General features: G+C 34.2%; 1 protein-coding gene across 3 annotated transcripts in view; it reads left to right on the top strand.

Moving 5' to 3' along the window:
* PDCD10 (programmed cell death 10) overlaps positions 1 to 13,962 on the top strand; it is a 41,390-nt gene extending 27,428 nt beyond the window's left edge. For 2 of the 3 annotated variants that reach the window (XM_025425491.3, XM_049105627.1), the window contains 5 exons: positions 4,308 to 4,425; positions 5,093 to 5,219; positions 10,008 to 10,086; positions 10,364 to 10,446; positions 13,481 to 13,962. In XM_025425491.3, the coding sequence (XP_025281276.1) occupies positions 4,308 to 4,425; positions 5,093 to 5,219; positions 10,008 to 10,086; positions 10,364 to 10,446; positions 13,481 to 13,562 (489 nt within the window). In that variant the 3' untranslated portion in view covers positions 13,563 to 13,962. Of the gene's footprint in view, positions 1 to 4,059; positions 4,198 to 4,307; positions 4,426 to 5,092; positions 5,220 to 10,007; positions 10,087 to 10,363; positions 10,447 to 13,480 lie in introns of those variants that run through there. The other variant, XM_049105628.1, reaches the window with a different exon arrangement.
* The last annotated feature ends 10,751 nt before the right edge of the window (positions 13,963 to 24,713 follow it).

The raw sequence follows: 24,713 nt of genomic DNA, 5'->3' as shown, positions 1-24,713 counted from the left end.
ACATGCTTATTTTTACTTTTGTAACGTGGCCACTGGAAAATTTACAATTACAACGAATGATATTTGTTGCTTGCGTTATATGTCTGTTGGACAGTTCTCTTCTATATATTGGGTGCATTCTTTCAGATAAAACTTCATCGATCCCCCTTCCTTTCCCACTGTATATCAGGGTGCTCCAAACATCAATTTTTGTTTATATTGTGTATGTTTGTTTCCATCAATAGCTAAAATAACATATCTCAGGTTAAAAGTATTTTAATGTTTAAATCTAGAATACATTTATCATCAAGTTTTATTGGATTAAAACTCTAAATCCATCACGTTTGATTTCTTTTTTATTGCAAAGATAGTTTATTGAAACCATTCTTAATTGCTAGCACAGCTATCACTAGACATCTCTCTTACCTCACCAAAATAATTTACATTGTATGTATTATATTAAAACTGTTTTGATGTGATTAATACTCTAAAATGCAGTGCCAGTGTATGCATACATAGTAGCTTCATTAAAATATGTTCTGACACATCTTTGGGTTAATGAAGAGAATGAATGAAGCAATACCAATTTGTTTTTCTTTTTTTTCCTTGAGCTTCAGTGTGGCTCTGGAATGGCATATTTGGTTATTAAGGAGGCATGATGGAAACTATTTTAAGCTAACTTGCTATTTTGTTTGTGGCCGAAGAAAGGAAGGAAAGGCGACCTATTGCACAATATGGTATTGATAAGGCAAAAGTCAGTTTTTTAGCTTTCTTGATAGCAAGAACAGAGAGAAATTTCTCCTGTGGATCAGAGGACTCTGAAGTGATAGATCTATTTTCAGTATCATTTCTCAAAGAGGTAAAATAATGAATTTCATTAAGCTTTTTCTCATAAATATCCTTATATATAATCTGATGTTTTAACTTAATGTACAATTTAAAAGCAAACAGTGTGTTTAAAGTACGTGGCTATAAAAGGCCTTGTTAACGTATGGATAAATTTTATTATCCATGGCACTGATTGTTAACTGGGGAAAGTGGAAGTTATTGTGAGAGGAAAACAAATTAGTCAGTTTGGCATTGATTTATTTTTATTATCAGATTTAATTTGTTAAATTTCAAATGGAATTAAAAGGGTGTGCATTAAAAAGATGAAGATTTTTGCATTTTTAAAACTACAACTTATTTGAAAAAGATTTTAAAAGCCTCACCCAGGGGTGCCTGGGTGGCTCAGGTAGTTAAGCATCTGCCTTTGCTCAGGTCATGATCCTGGGGTCCTAGGATCGAGCTCTGTATCGGGCTCCCTGCTCAGCAAGGAGTCTGCTTCTCCTATTCCCTCTGCTCCTCCCCACACTAACACTTCCTCTTTCTCAAAAATAAAATAAATAAATAAAAGGCTCACCTTGCCATATATCCCTATATGAATAGGGATAATAAACTGAAAATATATATACATATTTCTAGTTCTTTGACCACAGTGTCATTTATCAAGGTTTAGTATTTATTTTTATTATCATGAAAAAATGGATAAAAATTATTCCCCAAGAAAAAAATACTAGTGAAAATTATCTTTTAAGATATCTATTCTCCTTTGTTCTTTCCCCCTCTGGAAAGTTCTGATAGGTTATGCTGTTGAGAATCACTGAATCACAAGAGTGGACGTTACTGCCTTTGGGGATAGTTTTTTCTTACAGTTGGATTCTTCATAAAAATTGAACTTCCACAGAACTCAGTTATATTCTGAGAGAAAATGTTAAAGTATAGATAAAGTCTCCAATTTAAGCACAGATCTATTTATTTTGTCAGTCAGAGGAATTGGGTAAATTTAAGACTTTTAAAATGAAAAGTAAGTACTAGGATTTCAGCCAGAAGATACTAAGACAATTGTTCCCAAGCTAGGTGCCGAGGCATCCTGGCACCTCACAGCAAACTCAGATGGGCTCCATGAGTTATTTTCAAAATTTAAAGGAACACAGTGATACTAAACATTTCTTTGACACTATGTGAACTATGCCAGTTTGGTAGTTTACAATTTCGTCAGCGTATTCGATTGGGCTTCTTCCATTATGTCATATCTTTGTGGAGTTGGAATTTTGGCCATTGCTGTGATAAAAAGTAAGTACCACAAGAATATCAGTGTTCAAAAGGAAATCAGGGTGGCAAGGTTTAGAAATTATGCAGTGCCCGACAGGTGAATGCATCTCATTAGTAAGAATCATGGTTATTTAAGAATGAAATAAAATGTTTTTCTTTTAATTTACATATTTTTTAAAGACCACTAAGTTGTTAGGACACAAGTACTTACTAAGTTATTTGAACTTAACTACTTAATACATAACCATTATTAAGGTATTTTTCTTAGCAATAAGAACATGTGTAAGCTGAGAAGGTTAGAGACTTCCGTAAGATTTCTGTAATGCTCCAGTTTGGGCACTTTGAGGCTCCACGCCAGCTTGGTATTGAAAGCTTTATTCTCAGTCTTCTAGCATGTAATGATTCTGACAGTTTATTATAACTTAATCAGAGAGAGATGTTTTTCTGCTGGCATATTCTGTAAGCACGTGGAGAGTGCTCTCCTACTTTGTAAGATAATTCATTATATAGGTAATTTAATGCTATTTAGAGAAAGAAGATAAAGCACAGTTATCAAATACTGGCTTATACTGTATGTAATTTTGTGGCAGCTCACCAAATTAATAATGTTGATAACTTTTTTTTTTAATAGGTAGTTTTTTTTTAATTTTTTTTTTTTAATTTATTTATGATAGTCACACAGAGAGAGAGAGAGAGAGAGAGAGAAAGGCAGAGACATAGGCAGAGGGAGAAGCAGGCTCCATGCACCGGGAGCCTGACGTGGGATTCGATCCCGGGTCTCCAGGATCACGCCCTGGGCCAGAGGCAGGCGCTAAACCGCTGCGCCACCCAGGGACCCCATGTTGATGACTTTCTTAACCCATGTTTGTACAACTTTTCCCTTAAAGGTAACTCTTGTTTTGTAAAAATGAATTCTTTCTTGAATATATTCATGGAAGGAAAAATCAAAACATGCATAAAGGAAATGGAATTCAGTAGGATACGCTTTATCGTTATTAATCATTATCAAAGTGATTTCCTTGAATAGCATGTGACAGCAGTTAAGTGATCCCAAGATTGAGATAAATGTGAATATTTTCTTTCCCCATTCCATTCCAAAACCTTTCAGTTTTTGATACTTGAAGCCTAATGAGAAACAAGATGTTATAATGGAAAGGGCAATAGGAATGAAAGAAAGCTGGATCTGCAGTGATACCAGAATGGAATTGAAAAGGCAGAGGTTAAATGTGCTTGACATATGTGGAAGCAAATAGATTGCTGTCTGCTTAGAATCATAAATTGTGTTTCTTTTTGCTGTTTAATATTGGACAAAGATGATAGGAAATCATCAGCATAATGATTAAAATTAGCAGGTATCCTAAAAAAAACAAACTTAGAGTGTCATTATAAAATTTTTAAAAATAATAAAATGGAAAGAATTACTGGGAGAAAACCAAAATCTGAAAATTAACTCTGGTAAACTCAGAGCTTTCTATGTTCAGTCTTGAGCTGGCTAGAAGATTTTAGTGCCCTAGTGAGTGTAAGTAACAAAGAACTAATGCAAATTCATCAATGAAACAAGCTCAGGAGGTAGCAAAAGTATTAAATGATGTTTGGTAAATTATTCTTGCTACAGGTATTTTGCTACAAAAGGAAATACTCTTGCCACAAAAATAAAATAGGCAATGAAAATCTTTATGTGGAAAACTAGTTAAAGGATTAGATAGCTTAAATAAAACCTACAAAAGAAATCCTTTTTTTTTGTTTGTTTGTTTTGCTTTTGTTTTTCCTGACATTCTGTTCATTTAAATGCAAAGAATCTGCAAAGTACTGGTAAGATAAGTTATTGCTTGATCCTTAAATTGGAATATTAGCTAATGAAAAAAAAGCTTAAAATCCTTAGTGTATTTAAACTACTGAACAGAGTAATTGATGGATTACTAAAATATATATAATCTTTTATTTCTATTTTTGTTACCAGTTTGATTGCAAGTGAGTGTAGAAGAGAAATAGGAAATGTTAAGTACTTTATGTTCAAATGGCAAATGGGACCATGACTATAATAAGAAGTCACCCATGCATAAGCTCTGGCAAAACATAAGTGAATGCCATCATCACACCTACTTTACAAAGATTTCTGCTTTTGTAAGTTGATCACTCCCAGAAGTTTCCAGCAGGTTCTAAACAATTAAGTTTTGGCTTTAAAGTGCTGATTGAGCTTCTGTGTTTTAAAACTAGTTTTCTCTTCTTTATAGGCTGAAAAAGAAAATCCAGGACTCACACAAGACATCATCATGAAAATTTTAGAGAAAAAAAGTGTAGAAGTTAACTTCACAGAGTCCCTTCTTCGAATGGCAGCTGATGATGTAGAAGGTAGTCAGAATCTTGTTTAATTTTCTTACAGTTGTTGAAAAGCACTTCCTCCAAGTCTTTATTTGACGAATGGGCCTTCCGCCCCTCCTGCTTTCCTCTCCATCCTTACTGTTGTTCTTATTACTGTAGTGATAGCAGGAAAAAATCTTTATCAATTACTTTGTGTTTTTGAGATTTCAGAAATGTGCTGAAGGTATTCATAGATTATTTGGGTTTTGATATCAGGAATCCATTACATATTCAACATAAAGGTTTTTATTAAGTTCATTTTCTCCACTGACAGATATATGTTGCCATTATATTTGTTATGAATGTCACTACTTTAAGGTTGCCTTATGAAATACAGCTTCAGAGGCCTGATAAATTTGATTGAGCCTGTCTTGTTTGTTTTTTTAAGATTTCATGGAATTTCCATTTATCCCAAATTGAAAATGTTTATAATTTTCATGTTCTCATACTTTACTTTGGAGAGAGCCAAAATTATTTCTGAACTAAGTTGAACTTTAATGAATTCTGCTTGTCTTTCCTAGTCATCTGACCTTTCTTTCCCCCTTCTACATCTTTAACCAACACTGGGAATTTGTAGACTTGAATTTGGCAGGGAGTTGCATGATGCTATCTGTCTATCTATCTACTTATTTATATATTTAAAAATTTATTTTATCAGAGTATATGATTGAACGACCAGAACCAGAATTCCAGGACCTAAATGAAAAGGCACGAGCACTTAAACAAATTCTCAGTAAGATCCCGGATGAGATCAATGACAGAGTGAGATTCCTGCAGACAATCAAGTAAGCAACTTTTGGCTTTGGGTTCTTCTTTATTTCAAAGTGCTTCAAAGGAACCACTCATCCTAGGTGTTTTATTTTGGTATGACATTAATTTTAAATTGAAATATTAATTTTTAAATTTTTAAATTTATTTATGATAGTCACACACACACACAGAGAGAGAGAGAGAGAGGCAGGCAGAGACATAGGCAGAGGGAGAAGCAGGCTCCATGCACCGGGAGCCCGACGTGGGATTCGATCCCGGGTCTCCAGGATCGGGCCCTGGGCCAAAGGCAGGCGCTAAACCGCTGCACCACCCAGGGATCCCTGAAATATTAATTTGAAATCAAACTTGAAACTTTTAAATGCTGCATATTGAGTATTAACTTCTAAGCTGTGGTATTTGGCTTTAGAGTGTGATAACATTTTTTAGAATATTAATATAAAAACAGATGAAATGTACATAAATTGGAATGTAGTTTGAACCACAAAAAATAATGCAAAAATGTAACATCTTATTAAAGTGAATAAAGTTAGATAGATTATAGTATTGGTAACAAAGGACACCAATATTGTTTTTTTGTTTCAGAAACGGTAGAAGTCATTAGGATAAGTAACGTATTCTTCGTCTTGAATAGTGTTTTTAATTTCGGCAAACTGTAAACCTCCAAATCCTTACTTTTGGGGATGCAGGTTACACAAGACTGAAAATATGCATGGGGCCAGGAGGCTGACTGGTGAGCAGCAGCAAGAAGGGTCATCCTTGAATCCTTGAGTAGTGGTTCTCAAACCAGGGGCACTGTCCTCCAGGATTGAGAGGGTGGGAGAACTAGGGGAAAATAGATAATTTCTAGATAAGTAGAGTCTCATCATTTTCTTCAGCCTCACTGCAGATAAAACAAAAAGATTGGGGAATTAGAGTGGCAATATCGGTGCAACCTTTTGGTTAAACCACAGGTAGAAATTGCTGAACAGGAAAGATTCATTAGTACAGGTTTTTTGTTTTTATTTTTTATTTATCTGTCTATCTATCTGTCTGTCTGGAAGAGGCTGTGTTGTCATACTTTGTATCTTTAAAGAATGCAAAAAGGTTCACTTGTAAATATTAACATCTCTTGGAAATAGTAGTCTTTGTAATTCACATTGCAAGATGCTATTTTAGCTAGTTTGGGCACCTGTTGTGAGTGCTATGGGGAAAAATATCCCATTGTAGAAAGTAATGCTTTGTGATGGGTACTCAGCCCAGCTATCAAAGAGCGATCCTCTTCTTTTAGGTCTTCTAATTGAGAACCTGAAAGTATGAAAAAGACTTTTCATTGCCTAGCTAAAATTCATGTCAGAGAACAAATCCTGAGGTAAATATTTTACCTTTATAGAAAGCCTCAGGTTCCTTTAACTATTTTTAATATGTGAAAAAGGAAGAGAATTAACTGTTTTGGATTTTTATTTTTAGTCTAACATAAAGTAAACATATTTTGCTCATAAAAGGATAAATTGCCAGTGATCTGGAGCATGGTTGCTTAGACAACTTATTTTTAGAGTTTTCAAATAATTTAGTAAGATATTAATTTGTTTTGATGATCATATATTTACAATCTATACTACATTTCTATGAAGATCTGACATTTTAAAAATAATATTTTTATTTTTTGCAAATTTTGCCTCGTGTCATTGAAGGAGAGGTTTATGGAATCAATATCATCTTAATGATAGTAGTCACTTGGATTATGTTCTCAGTGCTTTTTTAAGCACTTTACGTATATTACTGTATTATAGCACTGCTATAACAGGTGAAGAAGTTAAGTAACTTTTCCAAGATCAGAGAGCTGGTAAATTGGTAGATCTGGGTTCAAACCCAGGCAGACAGACTCCATGGTCTTCTACTGCTTCTCAGTCTGAGATATGTCATGCAGGCCTAACCCAGTGATTGAAAACAGTTTCTGTAATCTAGAAGAGGTGTGATAAAGGATATTTTAATATAGAATGCCAGTAGGTAAGAGAGAGAAGAGTGTTGTGGTTGAACCTGGGGTAGATATGTTAGGCCCAGAGCCTTCATCCTGCTATTTTGACACCATCTTACCCTTCTGGGGAGTCCCCAGTGCATCTCTGCTAAACCCGTTGTGGCTTTAGAGAAATAGGTCTGAAAAGCACTGTATAAACAGCCACATTTTAATCATAAGGAAGTTGAGGTCAGGAGCCGAAGAGTCTTATCTACAGTCATTGACAGAGGCTGAATTTAGGGGTTTGTCTCTCATTTTAGGGGCAGTAGTAATATTTCACTTTTGTTTTCTGGAGCATACTCAGCACAACTACATTTAAGAGTATTGGCAATTAAAATTAATTTCTTAAGCATTTTAGGAGATATAATTGGCCATGGAAAGTTTGTTGATAATATATGTGAGACTACAATTCAACCGCATATAAATTAACATAGATTGGTAAGCTGTAAAATTATTCATATCTCTGATATATACTGACACATTTTGATACATACATGGTTGTTGAACAAATTAGTGGATAAAATTGCACCAAAATAAAAAATGGCTTATCCTTTAGGCACAACATTACTGTGCAGTCACTGTTTTTTCTTTAAAATATTTTACTTTTTCATACTTAAGGTATCTTCTTCATTTATTTTAGTTTCAATAAGTATGTGTCAGGTACTTTTATACCAAGTACTATATGTGATTTCATAGGTTATATTAAAGTAGAAAAATGATTCCTGTCAGCTAATAAATATCCAGGTATTTTTGTATATGTTAGCAGAGCTAGGTTTGAATTTCTATTCTAAGATTTAGCTGTGAAGATGAGGGTAACAGTTGTAAGAATCGAGGGAAAAGCTATACATAAAATGCTTCACGCAGAACCCAATATATGCATTCACAGCACATACTAGCATTGTGAAATAAGAGGTTTTTTTTTTTTTTTTTTTTTTTTTTACCCTTTTCTCTGTGGAGTTGATTAGGAAAAATGATCCAGCAAACAAATATGTTAAAAGTGCTTTTGATTAATGAATGTTTCTGTTTGACTACATTTAAGCTTATGCAAATATTTAATAAATATAATTCATAGGGTTTTTTTTTTAGGTCTGATACATCGTAATGGATGACTAGTAGAGACTTGTGACTTAATAAACCAGAAAGCCATGCGTTTATCTATTTACTCTTTATAATCTGCATTTACATATCCACATGCTAAAATTCACCAGAGTTTGGTTTCCCTGATGGTTTTCAGAGTAGCTTTTCCAGAGGTGTCCAGTCTAGACCTAACTATAAATAGACAGCATAGGAATTTCCTTCCTTTCGAATGTTCACATAAATATATAAATTTGGGTTACAGGATTAGAAAGCCTCCTATTCCATGCAATTTTTTTGATAAGATATATGTTTACATTCATCTGATGTCTGTTGTCCTCTTTTGAGTATATATTTCCACAAAGTTATCGCACCAAAAGCTGCAAATTGCTAAAATTTCATCCTACTGTACCCATACTATATGTCCCTTTTCACAGAATCACTTAGCTCCAGAATTGTTTATAATTACACTGTAGTTATTTTACCCTCAAGTTTTCTCCAGTTCCAATTTGTTTAATTGTCTGAAGTATTTTTTAGTGCTGATTGTTTTCTCTTGTAGGAAATAAACCCTTAGTAATATAATTTAGCTTCCCTGGTGCAGACCTTAGTGCCTTAAATGAAAATACTGTTCTGTGTACATGTAGATGATGTAATATTTTATATAAATTGCCACAGATATTTTTAGAGAAGATCAGGCCTAGGGATAAACAGTCTGGGTCTTTTGATAGAGTTCTTTATAAAGCTCTTTGGCCACTGATAGGTTGGCCAGAGTCTTGGTTCTAGGCTCTAGATTCCCAGACATTGGGAAATTTGGTTCCTCAGTAAAATCACCGGGGGGGGGGGGGTGGGGTGGGGTGGGGTGGCTTATTTTTTAAGTTTTAAAGTACAGGTATATTCCCAGTATTCATGATAAGTCTGGGGGTATCATTCAGAAAACTCTTGCTTTTTTTGTTTTTCTTTACAGGTGAGTGAGAACTCACTGCTCTTTTGACCTAAGGAATCTATTGCATATGGAGCATATGTTCAGGTTGTTGATTAGCCCTGAAAGCACAGTTTTATAATCCCTTTTTAAAGCAGAATTTTAGGGCACCTGGTGGCTTAGTGGTTGAGCATTTGCCTTTGACTCAGATTGTGATCTTGGGGTCCTGGGATTGAGTCCCACATCAGGCTCCCTCCCTTCTCCCTCTCCCTGTCTCTACCACTTTCTCTGTGTCTCTCATGAATAAATAAATCAATCTTTAAAAAAAAATAAACATCCAAACTATTAGGTATGTAACTTGAAATGCTGATAAAAACAGAAGTGAGTTACATATAAATTTTACGTAATTGTTCATGACATAGCAAAAGTGGGGAATATAATATAGTAGATTGAATTCAGCTACATCAGAGAAAGGAAAAATTGTAACTGGAAGAGATGAGAAGCAGAGCTAATTCTTAGAAATTTGAGTAAGTAATGCTGAATGAAATGTTACTGATTTGGGAAGATTGAAGTTGGTTGTAGAATGTTTGGTCAGCTGTTCAAGAGAAGAGACAGCATCACAGAAGGGTACAGGCTTAAAAAAAACTCCAGCCAACTAGTCAGTCATATGTTTGTGCTTGATGCAGTGCTAGTAAGGTAATTAACAGTGTGATTAGTAATCCTTAAAAAAATTAAAATGTATGTATATATATAAAATAACACCTCTCTTCTAGATATAACTGATTTTAAGAAAATTCTTTTTTCCTTATCCAACAGGGATATAGCTAGTGCAATAAAGGAACTTCTTGATACAGTGAATAATGTCTTCAAGAAGTATCAATACCAGAACCGCAGGGTAAGTTTAGTAGACGCCTTACAAGCTGCCACTTTACATTTTGATTTACATTTAGTTGTTTTATTGAATTAAATACTGAGATGGCTTGATTATTGAAAATAGTTTTGTATCATTAACCAGTGGTTTTGTCCTTGAGTTAAAACATATTTAATACTTGTAAAAATTTTAATCTGTAATATAAAGTCCATTCTATATTCTGTGTAATCTCTTATCTTTGATTTTGGCTTTTGTGTTATTTCTCTTATTTAATATTTCTTACTCTATTTGATGTCCATAGGCACTTGAACATCAAAAGAAAGAATTTGTAAAGTATTCCAAAAGTTTCAGTGATACTCTGAAAACCTATTTTAAAGATGGCAAGTAAGTAGTCTCATCATCTTTTTCTTTTAAAATTAAATTATGTGGTTTTATATAATATGAAAACCATATAAATTAAGCCCTTTTACTATATTGTTAATACTCAAGCTACCTAGTCTCTAAGATAGACTATTAAAAATAGATAGTGAGAGGTTGATAATCCAGCCATAACTAGACTAGAGCAGAAGTTGGCAGACTTTTTCTGAAACAAACCACGTGGCAACTATTTTGACATGGTGGGCTTGTGGGAACTACCTACTTCAACTCTGCTGTGGTGGTGCAAAAGCAGTTATAGTGTGAAAACAAGTGACATTATGGCCATGTTCTAATAAAACTTTTATAGACTCTGAAATTTGAATTTTGTATTATTTTTGCCTGTTACATAATACTCCTTTTTTTTATCTCCCCCATTTTAAAAATACAAAAGTACTCTTAGCTTGCAGGCTATATAAAACACAAGGAGTGAGATTTGGCTTAGTGGCCTACTTCACCAGCCCCTGAATCTGTGGTTCTCAAACTTCAGTAGCATCAGAATTACCTGGGGGGCTTATTAAAAAACAGATTGCTTTTGGAATCCCTCTCCATTCTATAGGTCTTGGGTGGACCCCAAAATTTGCATTTCTCTTTCTCCCTTTTTTTTTTTGAGAGAGAGAGCAAGTGAGGGGAGGGGCAGAGGGAAAAGAATCTCATGCAGACTACCTGTGGAAGCCCAATGTGAGGCTCCATCTCACAACCCTGAGATAATGACCTGAGCCAAAATCAAGAGTTGATGTTCAACAGACTGAGCCACCCAGGGACCAAGAATTTGCATTTCTAAAAAGTTTCCAGATAATACTGATACTGACAGGTCCCTTAAGAACAAAGCAATGGAAAAAAAAAAAAAAAAGCAATGGTTCTCAATCCCATTTGCACATTAGGATCATCACTTTGGTTTATTAGTTTTTTAAAATTCTAGTGCCTTAGTCCCAACTTCAGAGGTTCTAATTCAGATAGCTTGGAGTGGGGACCAGGGTTTAGGTCTTTTATAAAAAGTGTTAAGTGTTCCAGGTGATTTAAAAGTGCTGCAAAGGTTGTGACCCACTGTTTGGAAAGAGGGAGGCTTTTACTGTCATTCCATAAGATAAGTAGTATACTAAAAAGGTAAATTGGACATTGCTTTTAAATTTACATACAATTATCTATAGAACAGTCTGGGAAACCCCCCCAAAATAATGTTTTTACATACACATTTTACACATGTACATATAATGTATAAGCTGATGAAGAGGCCCTGTCTTCTGTAACATTGTACCTTATGTAGAGAGTTCTTTGTACCTCAAGTAGAATACTAGAAATTTTGTAGACAAGATCATTTTCTCTCACTGCTTAAAGTCAGAAAAGCAATCTAAATGGTGATTATTTCATGTATAATTGGAAGGGATCTCTAACATTTTATTTTACCATTGAAGTTTAAAGATCCCTATATCCATGTCGAACATTACAATATTATTATAGTAATATTTAAAAATAATAAAAATATGTTAGAACGGTCTGTTAATTTTCAGTCATTTTTAACAGTTCCAGTAGGTTGAAATCCTTACGTTTATATTATGAATAAAAGATACTGAGCTACATTTTATTAATGGTTTTGTTACTGTTCAGATAGTCTAGGGGAAATGCTCCTTGATGACTTCGTTTTAATAAGCTTGCAGGTGTGTTCTGAAAATAAACTTAACATCTGTTTTTCCTTGGTCTCCATTGCTAAGCCAAAATAACCAAAACACATTAAAAGAATAATTTACATGATGGGATCATTATTTCTGATTCTAATTAAGAATTATCATGAAATAAGCACATCAAAAGGTAGAAATTCCTTTAAAGCCTAATTTTCATTAATCTGGAGTTATGTACTCTGTGTATGGATTATTCAGGCTCTCTGCTACTACTGTTTCTCCAGTAGCATCTTAATAATTATTTGTATATGAATAATGTGCCACAAGTTTTGTACCTGTTTTCTCAAAACTGAAAAATGTTAATAGAGCCTGACCTATGAGCCATCTTCCAATAGGGGGATGAATTTGCATTGATTTAATTAATTCTCTCTGGCCCCTCTTTTTTGAGAAATGTCTAGGATGAAGATACAAGTTTTAGCTATGATATTGAGAAACTGATAAGAGCACACAGTGGGACTAGGGCACAGTTCTTTGTTCCAGTCACATGAAGGTGGACTGATAGGAGAAAGGTGTGCAGCACAAAGTAATTTTTTAAAAATATTTTATTTATTCATGATAGACACAGAGGATTCAGAGACATAGGCAGAGAGAGAAGCAGGCTGCCCATGGGGAACCTGATGTGGGACTCGATCCCAGGACCCTGGGATCATACCCTGTGTCAAAGGCAGATGCTCAACTGCTGAGCCACCCAGGTGCCCCAGCACAAAGTAATTTTTAAGAACATTTTTAAATATATTGTCAGCTCTTAAATACTGAGACCACATGATTATTTTGTTTTAAAAGTAGATTTATTCTAAAAGTAGTTTAGAATTCTCATAGTTTTTTATTTTGTTTTTTGTTTTTGAAAGAAAGTAAGAGAGATTTGGGTAAGTCAAATTTGAAGTAATTAGCTTTTTGTTAAGTATTTATTATGTCCCTTGATGTAGAGATTTTGAGGCTGAGAATAATACTGGAGCAGATATTATTTTGGTAACTTGTATGAAACCAAAGCTGGAGACTACATTTGAATCCTCTTTGGCCCATTATTTGTTCAACCTAGGCATGGGATCTGCTTGTTGAGGCGCCACCTATCATTAGCAGCCCACCAACACCTTATTGCCAACAGAACCACTAGGGGGCAGTAATTCCTAGATAGTTTCAAATGATGCAGGACCATTCAATTCCAAGCTAGTATAAAACATGTTCCTCAGTACTAACTTGACTTTTTTTTTTTCTAAATTGATTTCATTGCTACTGTTAGTAGATGACATCAAGTATAAATATTTTAAAAGGATGAATTTTTTGGGCAAAATTAATGGTTTTCTTTTTTTTTTTTTTTTAAACAGGGCAATAAATGTGTTCATAAGTGCCAATCGACTAATTCATCAAACCAACTTGATACTTCAGACCTTCAAAACTGTGGCCTGAAAGTTGTATATGTTAAGAGATGTACTTCTCAGTGGCAGTATTGAACTGCCTTTATCTGTAAATTTTAAAGTTTGACTGTATAAATTATCAGTCCCTCCTGAAGGGATCTAATCCAGGATGTTGAATGGGATTATTGCCATCTTACACCATATTTTTGTAAAATGTAGCTTAATCATAATCTCACACTGAAGATTTTGCATCACTTTTGCTATTATCATTCTTTTAAGAATTATAAGCCAAAAGAATTTACGCCTTAATGTGTCATTATATAACATTCCTTAAAAGAATTGTAAATATTGGTGTTTGTTTGACATTTTAACTTGAAAGCGATATGCTGCAAGATAATGTATTTAACAATATTTGGTGGCAAATATTCAATAAATAGTTTACATCTGTTAAACATTTCTTTACTTGAAAATACATATATATATATATGGATATATATATATATGATCAGAAGACCAAGATGACTTGGTGTAATGTCTAAAGAACTTCTAATGGGAGCTTACTAGCAGTTTATCAGATAATAAAGCAACAAGAATTCTATTTTTTGGTCCTTAATCACTCTGGGCAAAAGGTAGTCAATGGAAATATTTTTGTTAGTTATTATATATGAGGTACTGAATATTTTTGCAACCTGTTTTGAGAGACTTATGAGAAGGAAATGGCAACTTATAGTGTCTTCACACTATAATGTCACTTCTTGAACTCTATGACAATGTAAAGTTAAGTTTTTCTGATATGCTGGGCCCTAATAAGCTTTGTACCTTTTTTCCAAAAATAGCCACAACTAATAGTAATTTGAAGTTTTATCAATGCTAGTTGGTTTGAAATTGTCATGAGTGTTATAAATGTTATACACACTCTTTAAATATATAGAGCTTTGTTTCACCATAGAGAAGTTTTAAGGAAATTATGTATCAAGTGATCGTGTTAAGTGATTTCATTTTTCAATTATGATAAAATAAAGGGAAAATCAGGTTTTGTTTATCTTTTATAAAGATTTTAAATGTTAAACGAAATTTCTGTTTGGCAATATAAATTTCTTTGCTATGATGCAATTTAGTTATTTTTAAGCTTTTTATTTTTAAAAGTAGATTTTTAAAGAATTACTGTCATTGGCAACATAAAAGGAAACTGTCCTATTAGATATGAACAGGAAATATATGGAAAGAAGCAAAAAACCCAGTAGACAATTGGTTGAAATCTCATAATTTATGGATATTTTACTGAGTTGATTTTTTTTTTTCAAAAATACATAGCTGATAAATGGAATTGGTGATTTTAATACTATTTATTTTTTATATAAATTATTCATTCGTGGAAGTAGACAGATGGTTGTTTGCAAAATAGACTTGTGAATATATAAAGAAAAATATACTGTTTTATCTTTTTCTGAGCAGCAGACTTTTCTAATATAGACTAATACTATCTTCCCTCCAATTGTCTTGATCCCTTTAACAGAACTCACCAGTTAACCAGTAACCAGCCATTCCCCAAGTCATCTTTTTATAAGCCATCTATCTTTCCATTTCACTGTCCAGTATCTCTGGCTTCCGTTTTCATGAAGTTTATCAGAAAGTTTACTCAGAAGGCAGGCTTTTTTCTCAAGATAATGCAGTTCCTTACATAATCCTAATGGGGCACGTTTGAGTCAATCAAGGAAGGGCGAATAATGGCCCCAGTCAGATTCATCTCCAGAGAACAGAAAGAAAAGGAAGAGAAGGAGACATTTGTTGAGCACCCTTCTCTGTGTCAAGTGCTATTCTAGATGTGCATTTATTTAATTAAAATCTCTCAACAGTCCCATGATGTAGCTATCTGCCTTGCAAGTGAGGAAACTGGCTAGGGGAACTTAGGTTACAAGCTGGTAACCTCTGGCACCAGGATTTGAGTTCAGTGTTTGCCGCCATGCTCTTTCCACTAATATGTACTTCATCCATTGCTGAAAACACACCTTGTTTAGAATACTGATTCCCTAACTCCACATTGACAAAAAGTTCCCCTTGTCCACAGGGAAGTGAGAAAAATTAGGACAATGTGATAAGTTTTTTTTCTTAAACATAAATTTATGGATTTTAAAGGACCATTGTTTTTTTTGGGTATTATAACTTTGTTTTGGATATTTAAAATGTCCCATCTCATACTTTTTCTTAAACAAAATGACATAGTAGATGGCAGGTTTTTGTTTTTTTTTTTTTAAATGTTTGGAGTTTTAATAACCTTGTTAGCAAAACATGAGGTTCGCAACCCATATCCATCCTTCTTGTTTTCTTTTTAACTTTTCTATATAGAAATAACTTAAACTGCCAAAAATTGGCAAGAATTAGGAATAATACAAAGAACATCAATACATTTTCTACCCAGATTTCCCTTATTGTTTAGAGCTTACCATTTTTGTTTTTATCATTTGGTTGTTCGTTTGCCCTCAAGTCCCCTTTACTCCGGATCATTTCAACGTCCTCTTTTGTCTTTTTGGCATTGATATGACATATTTTTGGAGGATGCAGTCTTTTGTCCCCTTCTCCGCCCAACCCTTAATAGAATGTTCCTCATTAGATTCAGGTTATACATTCTCAGAATACTCCATTGGTGATACTGTGTCATCAGAGCATCACATCTGGAGGGATAGTGTGTCTATCTGCTCCTCATTGGTGACATTGATTTTGGTCACCTGGTCAAAGTGTTTTTCAGTTTCTCCCATATATTGTTATTATTTTTTACCTTGTGTGTCTAATAAACAGTCTGAATAAGACTTTTTAAGTCCATGCTATAACATCAACATTTTCTACCAGGATTTAGCAGCCTTTGGTGATTTTTGCTTATCAGTCTTTGCTAGCTGCAAAATGCTGATTTTCTAACTCCAGCGTTCCGTGCTCATGTACTGTTTGGCATTCAGCGTTCTACTGTCAGCAGGAACCCTTTCTCCCTCAGCCATCCATTCATTCATCTCTACTTATGCTTGTACAGGTTTATATTTACTATTGTTTTGGACTCTTGATTATCTATTTTTTCAGTGGCTTATCATTCATTACTTCGGTGCTTAAACTGTCTTAAATTTGCCCAGTAGGAGCTCCTTCAGTCTGGCTCCTTTGTCCTTGTGGCATCCGTTTTAGTTTTATTTATTTATTTATTTTTTTAGCGCGTCCTCTTAAATAAAAGATGTTCCAGGATCTGGAATCAGCAATTTCTCCAAGAAACCCTGGGGAATGATACTAGACACATAGATCTGGTTGCCGGGGTTCATCTGCTTCTAGGCCTATTCAGACAGAAATAGGAAACGTGCATGTACATAAACACATAAATATGCATGTGCCATGTACATTTTACATGTGCTTATATACACATTGTGTTTGATTTCAGAAATCATGAGTTCACACTAATACCTCCAATTTCAGTCCATCCTCAGGGTTCTTTCTTGCCTTTCCCATTCCATATTTCGATGTCTCTGTTTCCTCAGAATTCTGGCCTTACAAAAAATCAATTTATTCACTTGGTCAATCCTGTAATACATCTGAAATAGTACTTAGAATTGCTTTTGCCCATGTCACTGTAAAAAACACTTAAAAGCTTGTTTGCAGTTCTCTCCCTACCTGTACTCTGCCCAGTAATAAGGATATATAATTACGCTCTGTGTTCATAACAACTACTTGGGTTAATTCTTTTTTCTCTCACTGTGATTGTTATTTATTTGAAATAAATTGGATTCATTTGTTTCAGTTTTTTCCAAGTTTAAGGTCTTCCCCTACACACATATTTCACATCCTTGTTGATTTAATTTTTAAAATCTATGGAACACTAATATGTTTCTAAAAGAACTTTACCTAAAGTTTACTGAGAAGTGCTACTCCTATCCCTTCTGCCCCATTCCCCAGCCCCTTCGTAGGTATCTGACTTTACTGTTTCCCCCCATTTCTTTTTGTGAAGAAAAGTACCAAAGGTAATTCTTATCCCTTCCCTCTTTTCTCTTGCAATAAGGGTAGCGTACACACAGAGACAGGACTGAAGTTCCCTGGGATGCGGGACTTGCAGTGCTAAAACTGGGAGAGTCAAGGCAACCTGGTAGGCCTGGCCACTCCATATACTTCCTTAAAAAAAAAAAAAATGAAAACAGCACTGTTGATGCATATTGTACCTATTTATAAATTTCACATATATATCCTTTAAATAACTGTATTAAGGTATAGTTCCACAAAAGTCACTCATTTTAAAGAGAAGAGTTGTGCAATCTGACCAAAATCCAGTTTTAGAACATTTTCATCATTCCAGTTAACTTTCTTATGCCTGGTCCCAGTTCATGTATGTTCCTGCCACACCCTGCCTCCTCCCCTGCTTCAAGCAACCACTAGCTCCTTTCTCTCTACATTTTCCTTTTCTGGGCATTTCACATAAATAGAATCATGCAATATTATCTTTTGAGTCTGGCTTTTTTTTTTTTTTTTTTTGAGTCTGGCTTCTTTTACTTAGTATAATGTTTTTATGTCCATGTCATTGCATATGTGAGCAATTCTATCAGTATTCTTATTGCTAAATAGTAGTCCATTATATGAACTCCTGTTTTCTTTATTTATTTAATAGTTAATGGACATTTGAGTTGCTTCCTTTTCGGCCCTGGTGCATAATGTTGCTAAGATCATTCATGTGCAAGTCTTTTTGCTGACATGGGTTTTCATTTCTTTTGGCTGAATACTTAAGGGTGGAATTGTTGAATTATGCGATTAATTTATACTTTTTAGGAAACTGTCATACTGTTTTCTAAGTGACTGTATCATTTTGCATTCCCACCAGCAATATATGAGTTCCTGTTTCTCCACATCCTAACATTTGTTAATGATTATTTTTTATTATAGATGCTATCATAGATACAAAGTGTCTTTTCTTTTCCTTCCTTCCTCTTCCTTTCCTTTCCTTCCTTCCTTCCTTCCTTCCTTCCTTCCTTTCCTTTCCTTTCCTTCCTTTCCTTTCCTTTTCCTTTCCTTTCCTTTCCTTTCCTTTCCTTTCCTTTCCTTTCCTTTCCTTTCCTTCCTTTCCTTTCCTTTCCTTTCCTTTCCTTTCCTTTCCTTTCCTTTCTTCCTTTCTTTCTTCTTCTTTTCTTTTCTTTTTCTCTTTTCTTTTCTTTTTCTTTTTTTTCTTTTTTTCTTTTCTTTTTTCTTCTTTTTTCACTTAGCATTTTCCAAAGTCACTGTATTGAAGTTCATAGAGATTTCTCTCTCTCTCCCCCCCTCGTCCACTCCCCCCCACCCCTACCTGTTTGTTGTAGCCTAGCATTCCACTGTGTGGACATACATAGTTTGTCCAGTCAATCTGCTGTGCTTGGGCATTCAAGTAGTTGTCAGTGATTTGCAAAATTACAGACAATGTTAAAACGAATGATTTTACACATCTGTTTTGTTTGAAGTATACCTTCAGAGCAGATTCCTAGAAGTCGGATTACTAAGTCAAAAGACATACGCATGTACTTCTATTACATATTGCCAAATTCTTTTCCATAAAGTTTGTGGTAATTCACATTCCACCAGGACCATATGAGACTCTGTTTCCCCAAAACTTCATTAACAATGTATTGTCAAGCTTTTGAGTTTTTGCCAGTCTGATGGATGAGAAATTATATCTCACTGTAGCTTTAATTTGCATTCCTCTCAGAATGAGTGAAGTTAAATATCATGTTTAAGGACCATTTTTTAATCATTTTTTTTTCTCATGCTTTTTTGTTTTAATCATGCAAACACTTTTTATTTTTATGTAGATAAATTTAACAATTCCTCCATGAAGCCACCCAAGCTTGGTGCTTCTTTGTGGAGTAATTCTTTGGTGACTTTTATTTCTCGTATGCATATTTTTTTGTAAGCTTTCCATCTTTACTGGAATCAATTGTTAAACCATATTTTTCTAAGAAAGTATTCTCTAGGTTTTCTGATGTATTTCATTTGAAGTCACATCTTTTATGTTTAGATTTTTTTTCTCTGTATCAATAGCTATTTGTTGTTACTTCTTATTCTGTATATTTGCACTTTCTCCCTTTGTTTTCTTTATTAAACTAGCAAATATTTTGTCTATGTTGTTTTCATTTTTCCAGGACTCTATGCATTAATTTGACCAGCTTTTTCTGTTCTTTACCTCTTAAATGTTGATTTTTAATTTTTTTAAAAAAATTCTACTCTTGTATTTATTTTTTCTTAAGCTTTGTTTTACTTTGTTTTTATTTCCCTAGTTCTTTTAGTTGGGAATGTAACTATTTTTTATTGATATAGGTATTTAGTTCTATGAAATATTCTCTGATCACTGCTTAGAATGTAATCCCACAGATGTATCTATTATTAGTTTTCAGAAATTCTGTAATGTTTGCTTCTATTCCCTATTTTGCCCAAGAGTTGTTTATTGCAATATCTTTATTGCAATAAAAAGGAAGAATCTTTTTTGGTTGCCTTTTTAATTCCTATTTTTATTGCATTGTGATCGGCAAGCATTGTTTGTAATAACTTTATACTATCTGTTGATATTTTCTTTGTTACCTAATACATGATCAAATTTTTGCATATCCATATGAATGTTTCATGTATGCTTGAGAAGATTGTTCCTATTATTAAGAAGTAGTATTCAATATATATCCAAAAATTCACCTTATGTTGTTTAGTTCTTGTATATCTACTTTTTTTGTTCACTTGACCTGTCTTGTACTGTGTGTTAAAGTCTATTAGTGTGTTTCTGTTTCTCCTTGCATCCCTTGAGTGTTTCTTTCATATACATGATTGTTGTGTTAGGTGTTGTATAGATATTCATGCCTATTACATCCTAAATGTGAAATGTGGATTTTAACATTATAAAGTGTTCTTTTTATTTAGTGTAATGCTTTTTGAAATTGTCCTTTGACTTTGAGTTAAACTCATTCACATTTATTGGTATGAGTATTATGTTTGGACTTAATTCTGTCATTTGTTGTAGTTTTTGCATGTATTATGGTATAATTACTGTATATCTTTTCCACGTGTTGTGCCCTCTTTGTTTTTGCAAAAAAGTTCATTTTGGTATTTAGGAAAGTTTGTATTCTTATTCTAGTTATGGCTTTGTATTAATATCTTGTAGGAAATCCTCTTTTTTTTCTTAAACTTTTACTCTGTCCATTCTTTAGCTCTCACGTATTACTAAATGAGAGTCATTGTTCTTTTTCTACAATTCCTTTTTTCTCTCCCTAACTAGTCTCCATGCCCAATGTGGAGCCCAGCATGGGGTTTGAGCTCACAACCCTGAGAAGGCCTGAGTTGAGATCAAGAATTGGTTACTTAACCAAATGAGCCACTCAGGCACCCCATCCCTTCTCATTTTTAATTGCATTTTTCTACTTTGTCAAAACATAGAAAATGGCCTAAATTCTACAATTTAAATTTATGATATGCTTCTGACAAGTCCTTTTGCCTAGGTTTTCTCAGCCATTTATTGGTTGGATGAAATTCATCCTCCAGGTGCTTTTCTATTACACAATTATATAGTATCACTATAATACTACGATAGCAGTATATTAGTATTTATACATTTATCTAGTATTCTCTGATTTTTTTGTATGTTCAATGTTATTTTCCCTTTAGTCTTGGTACTTAAAGGATATCTTGGTTGTACATAATCTTGGTTAACATTTTAAGTTTCTTGAAAATGTAGCTTCACTGTTGTCTTGCTTTGTATGTTGCTGTTGTGGGATTTTTGTCTTTTTAGGGTTTTTTAATTTGTTTTGAGAAGTCTGATAGGTCTGATTCTCTTGTCTTTTCTTATTTCACTTTTTTTCCCCTGGAAACTGAGAATTTTTTATTTTTATAATCTAATAGTTTATTAAGAGATATATCAGAGTTGACCATTCCAGGTCAATTTTCCTGGTACCTGATGTGCCTTCTATGTGTATTGAGGTCTTCTTTTATTTCTGGAATTTTTTCTTGAATTAGTTTTAAACATTAATCCTATTGCATTGTTTTTGTTCTTCTGGGACATCTTTGCCTGACTTCCATCTCAACTACTTTCTTTGTGATTTGCTTTTTTTTTTTTTTAACTTCCTTTTTAATTTAATTTTTATTTGCATTTTTTCTCTGGTTTCCTACAGGATACTTTATTAAATTTTTATCCACGTGTCTCTCCCTTAGGCACCTTGTAATTTAATCTGGTATAATTTTGCCTTTTTCTATTTCTACATTCAGTCAACTCTCATTTTTTTCTCCCTGTTTTTGTGCATTTCTCTTCATAGTACTTGTACTTCTAATTCAATCTAGTATTTTTCATATATCATACCAGGTGATATTTTATTTAGTTGGGGTATACTGGTACAGGTTTTGTGTAGCTTCTTGGTTTCCTCTTTGGAGGGAGTGGGATTTTCAGTAGCAGAAATGAATTGTGTTGATGTTGGGGAAGGAGAAAGCTAGCGTACCTTGTTTCTTTCTTATTACTGCCAGATATTTCATTTTCTCTAAAATATTTTGTGTTTTTCTCCTGCAGTGCCTTACCAAACCTGTCACTTTTAATCCTGCCTCTTCTGTGCCAGTAATGTGAACCATCTCTCAAGTACCCACCTGTATTCAGAATTTTGTCATTTAATGTTATACTTTCTCTTTCTAGGGATGATTTTGCCTTTGCTGTTACTTAATCCTCTGTTTCTTTCTATACCTTTCAACAGAATCTCTTAAACTTCCCCTTAACTTGCTCTCTTCACTCACAGGCTTGCCATCAGCAGGAGAAAAGTGGGGGTCTGTTGGAATTGTTTTCTACCTACAGGTCATTTGAAGGTTGCAGTGCTCTCTGTCTCCTAGTAATGCTGAAGGTTGACATCACTTCAGGTCTAATTTACTCTCCTTGTCGGATTTATCATTTCATTTAAGAGGCTGTGGGGATATTTAGAATCAGTCAGCCACCATTGTTCTCTAAACCTGGAGTTTCCTTTTCCAGTTTTTAAAATAATTTTGCTAGTTTGTGAAATCCGAAAATCCAGCACCTATGGATTAAAAAGACTGGGTCTTAGAGGTCAGTCATTGACTCTGTGTTCTCCACTGGGTCAGACTCAGCAGAAAGCTCTTGGCTTTTCTCAGTTTTTCCTGTCCCCTTTGTCCAGAAGCTGCACTAGGAGGAAAGAAGCTCTGCTTTCATCTTTTCCCTAGTCTCAGTATTCTTGCTAGTAACTTGAAGGTTAACTTGGGGTACAAATTTGTCTTCCAAGAAAGTTCTAAATGGCATACTCCTGTTGCTAAAATCAAATATTTCAGGGCTTTAAATTATTAAATAATGTGACTTAATTCAATGATTTTCCAGTCATCCAATGAACTGTGCATACCAATTGTGATAAACGATGTAAGAGTATGCATTTTGAGTAAAACTTAGTCTTATTAATGATGTCTAAACACACTGCCTGCCATAACACAATACCATAAACTGCATGGTTTAAACAACAAAAATGTTTCTCAGAGGTCTGGAGGCTGGAAGTCCGAGATCAGGGTACCAGTGTGGTCAGGTTCTAGTGAGAATGTTTATCCTGGCTTGTTTCTTCCTGGATGCCTTCTCACTGTGTTCTCACCTGACAGGGGGATGGGGGGTTGGGGGAGAGAGGGAGAGCAAGTGTTTTCTGGTGTCTTTTTTAAGGGCACTAATCTCATCATGAGGTGCCTACCCTCATGACCTCATCTAAACCTAATTATCTCCTAAAGGTCCAAACATTAGGGCTGCAACATAGGGATTGTGGATGACACAATTCAGTCCATAGCTCCATTCAAGATATTGCCTGCCTGCCTGGAGTATGGAATTCAAGATTTATGGGGCAAGTAAAAGTCTGGTACCTATGGTTGAGTAGAATAGTATTCTTGAAAACAACGACACTAAGCTGTATTCATATTATCATGTGATAAAATGGAGACCAGTCCCACAAAGAATTGAGCCAGAGTGCACAGGAGATACCAGCCAAAAGAAATGGTGAGTTCTCGTTAATGAAGTGCTATAAATCAAAGTAACACTGCAAAAAGTAAACCGTGAAAGACGGAAGTCTATGCTGGTATACTAGTTATTCCAGAAAAGGTCCCACAAGAGGGAAAAAAACACACAAAAAAAAAACCTGACTCAGACATAAGGATATAGAAAATCTTTATTTCCAGGGTATTATACTTATTAGAAGACTATTTGCAAATGGAAATTTTGTTTTCATAAAATTTATGGGTAGGATAACTCTCCTTAGTTCTCCCTCTGTGACTTTATATAAATTTTAACTTCCTGAATTTCAGTTTCCTTATGTGTGAAATTTGGGGACACATAAGAGATTCCCCCCAAATATTAGCTTCCTCTCCATTTCTTTTGCTCTCTTTTAAGCTTTGGCTCCCTCTCCTTTTTCTCCCCCCAGAAGATGATGGGATGGAAGATGGGCAGTAGGACTTTGTATTAGGGTTCTCCAGAGAAATGGAACTAATTGGAGTTATCTATCTATCTATCTATCTATCTATCTATCTATCTATCATCATGATAATATAATCAATATATATCAATATTGATATATGTATATCAAATATGTCAATAATGATATATATATCCTTATTGATTCTTGGGATGAAGATGGGCAGTAGGACTTTGTATTAGGGTTTTCCAGAGAAATGGAACTAATAGGAGTTATTTATATATATATAATGATAATATAATCAATATATATCAATATTGATATCAAAATATATCAAATATATATTTGATATATCAAATATATCAATAATGATATGGTACGTGTGTATGATTTATTATAAGGAATTGCCTCATTTGATGATGGAGGCTGGCAAATCCCAAGCTCTGCAGGATGAATTGGGCAGGCGAAAGAGCCAGGACAGTCAATGGTTTAGTTCCAGTTTGAGTTCGAAGGCTTGAGAATCAGAACTTTGGATCAGTTCTGGTCTGCTATAAAGGGAACAAAACGGGAAGGCCATCAGGTAGGAGAGAATTCTTGCTTAGGTAGGGTCAGATTTTTTTGTTCTGGTCAGGCCTTCAACTGATTGGATCAGATATACCCACACTACAGAGACAATCTGCTTTAGGCATAGATTTATGATTTAAATGTTAATCTCAAAAAAGAAGTGTTAATCTCATCCAAAAATATGCAAAAGCACCCAAAATAATGTTTGACCAATTAGCTGGGCAATCCCTGATCCCCTC

The sequence above is a fragment of the Canis lupus genome, chromosome 34, assembly GCF_003254725.2.
Source record: "Canis lupus dingo isolate Sandy chromosome 34, ASM325472v2, whole genome shotgun sequence".
NCBI lineage: Eukaryota > Metazoa > Chordata > Mammalia > Carnivora > Canidae > Canis > Canis lupus.
The sequence above is the reverse complement of the archived record's forward strand: the minus strand, read 5'-3'. Positions and strand labels throughout refer to the sequence as shown.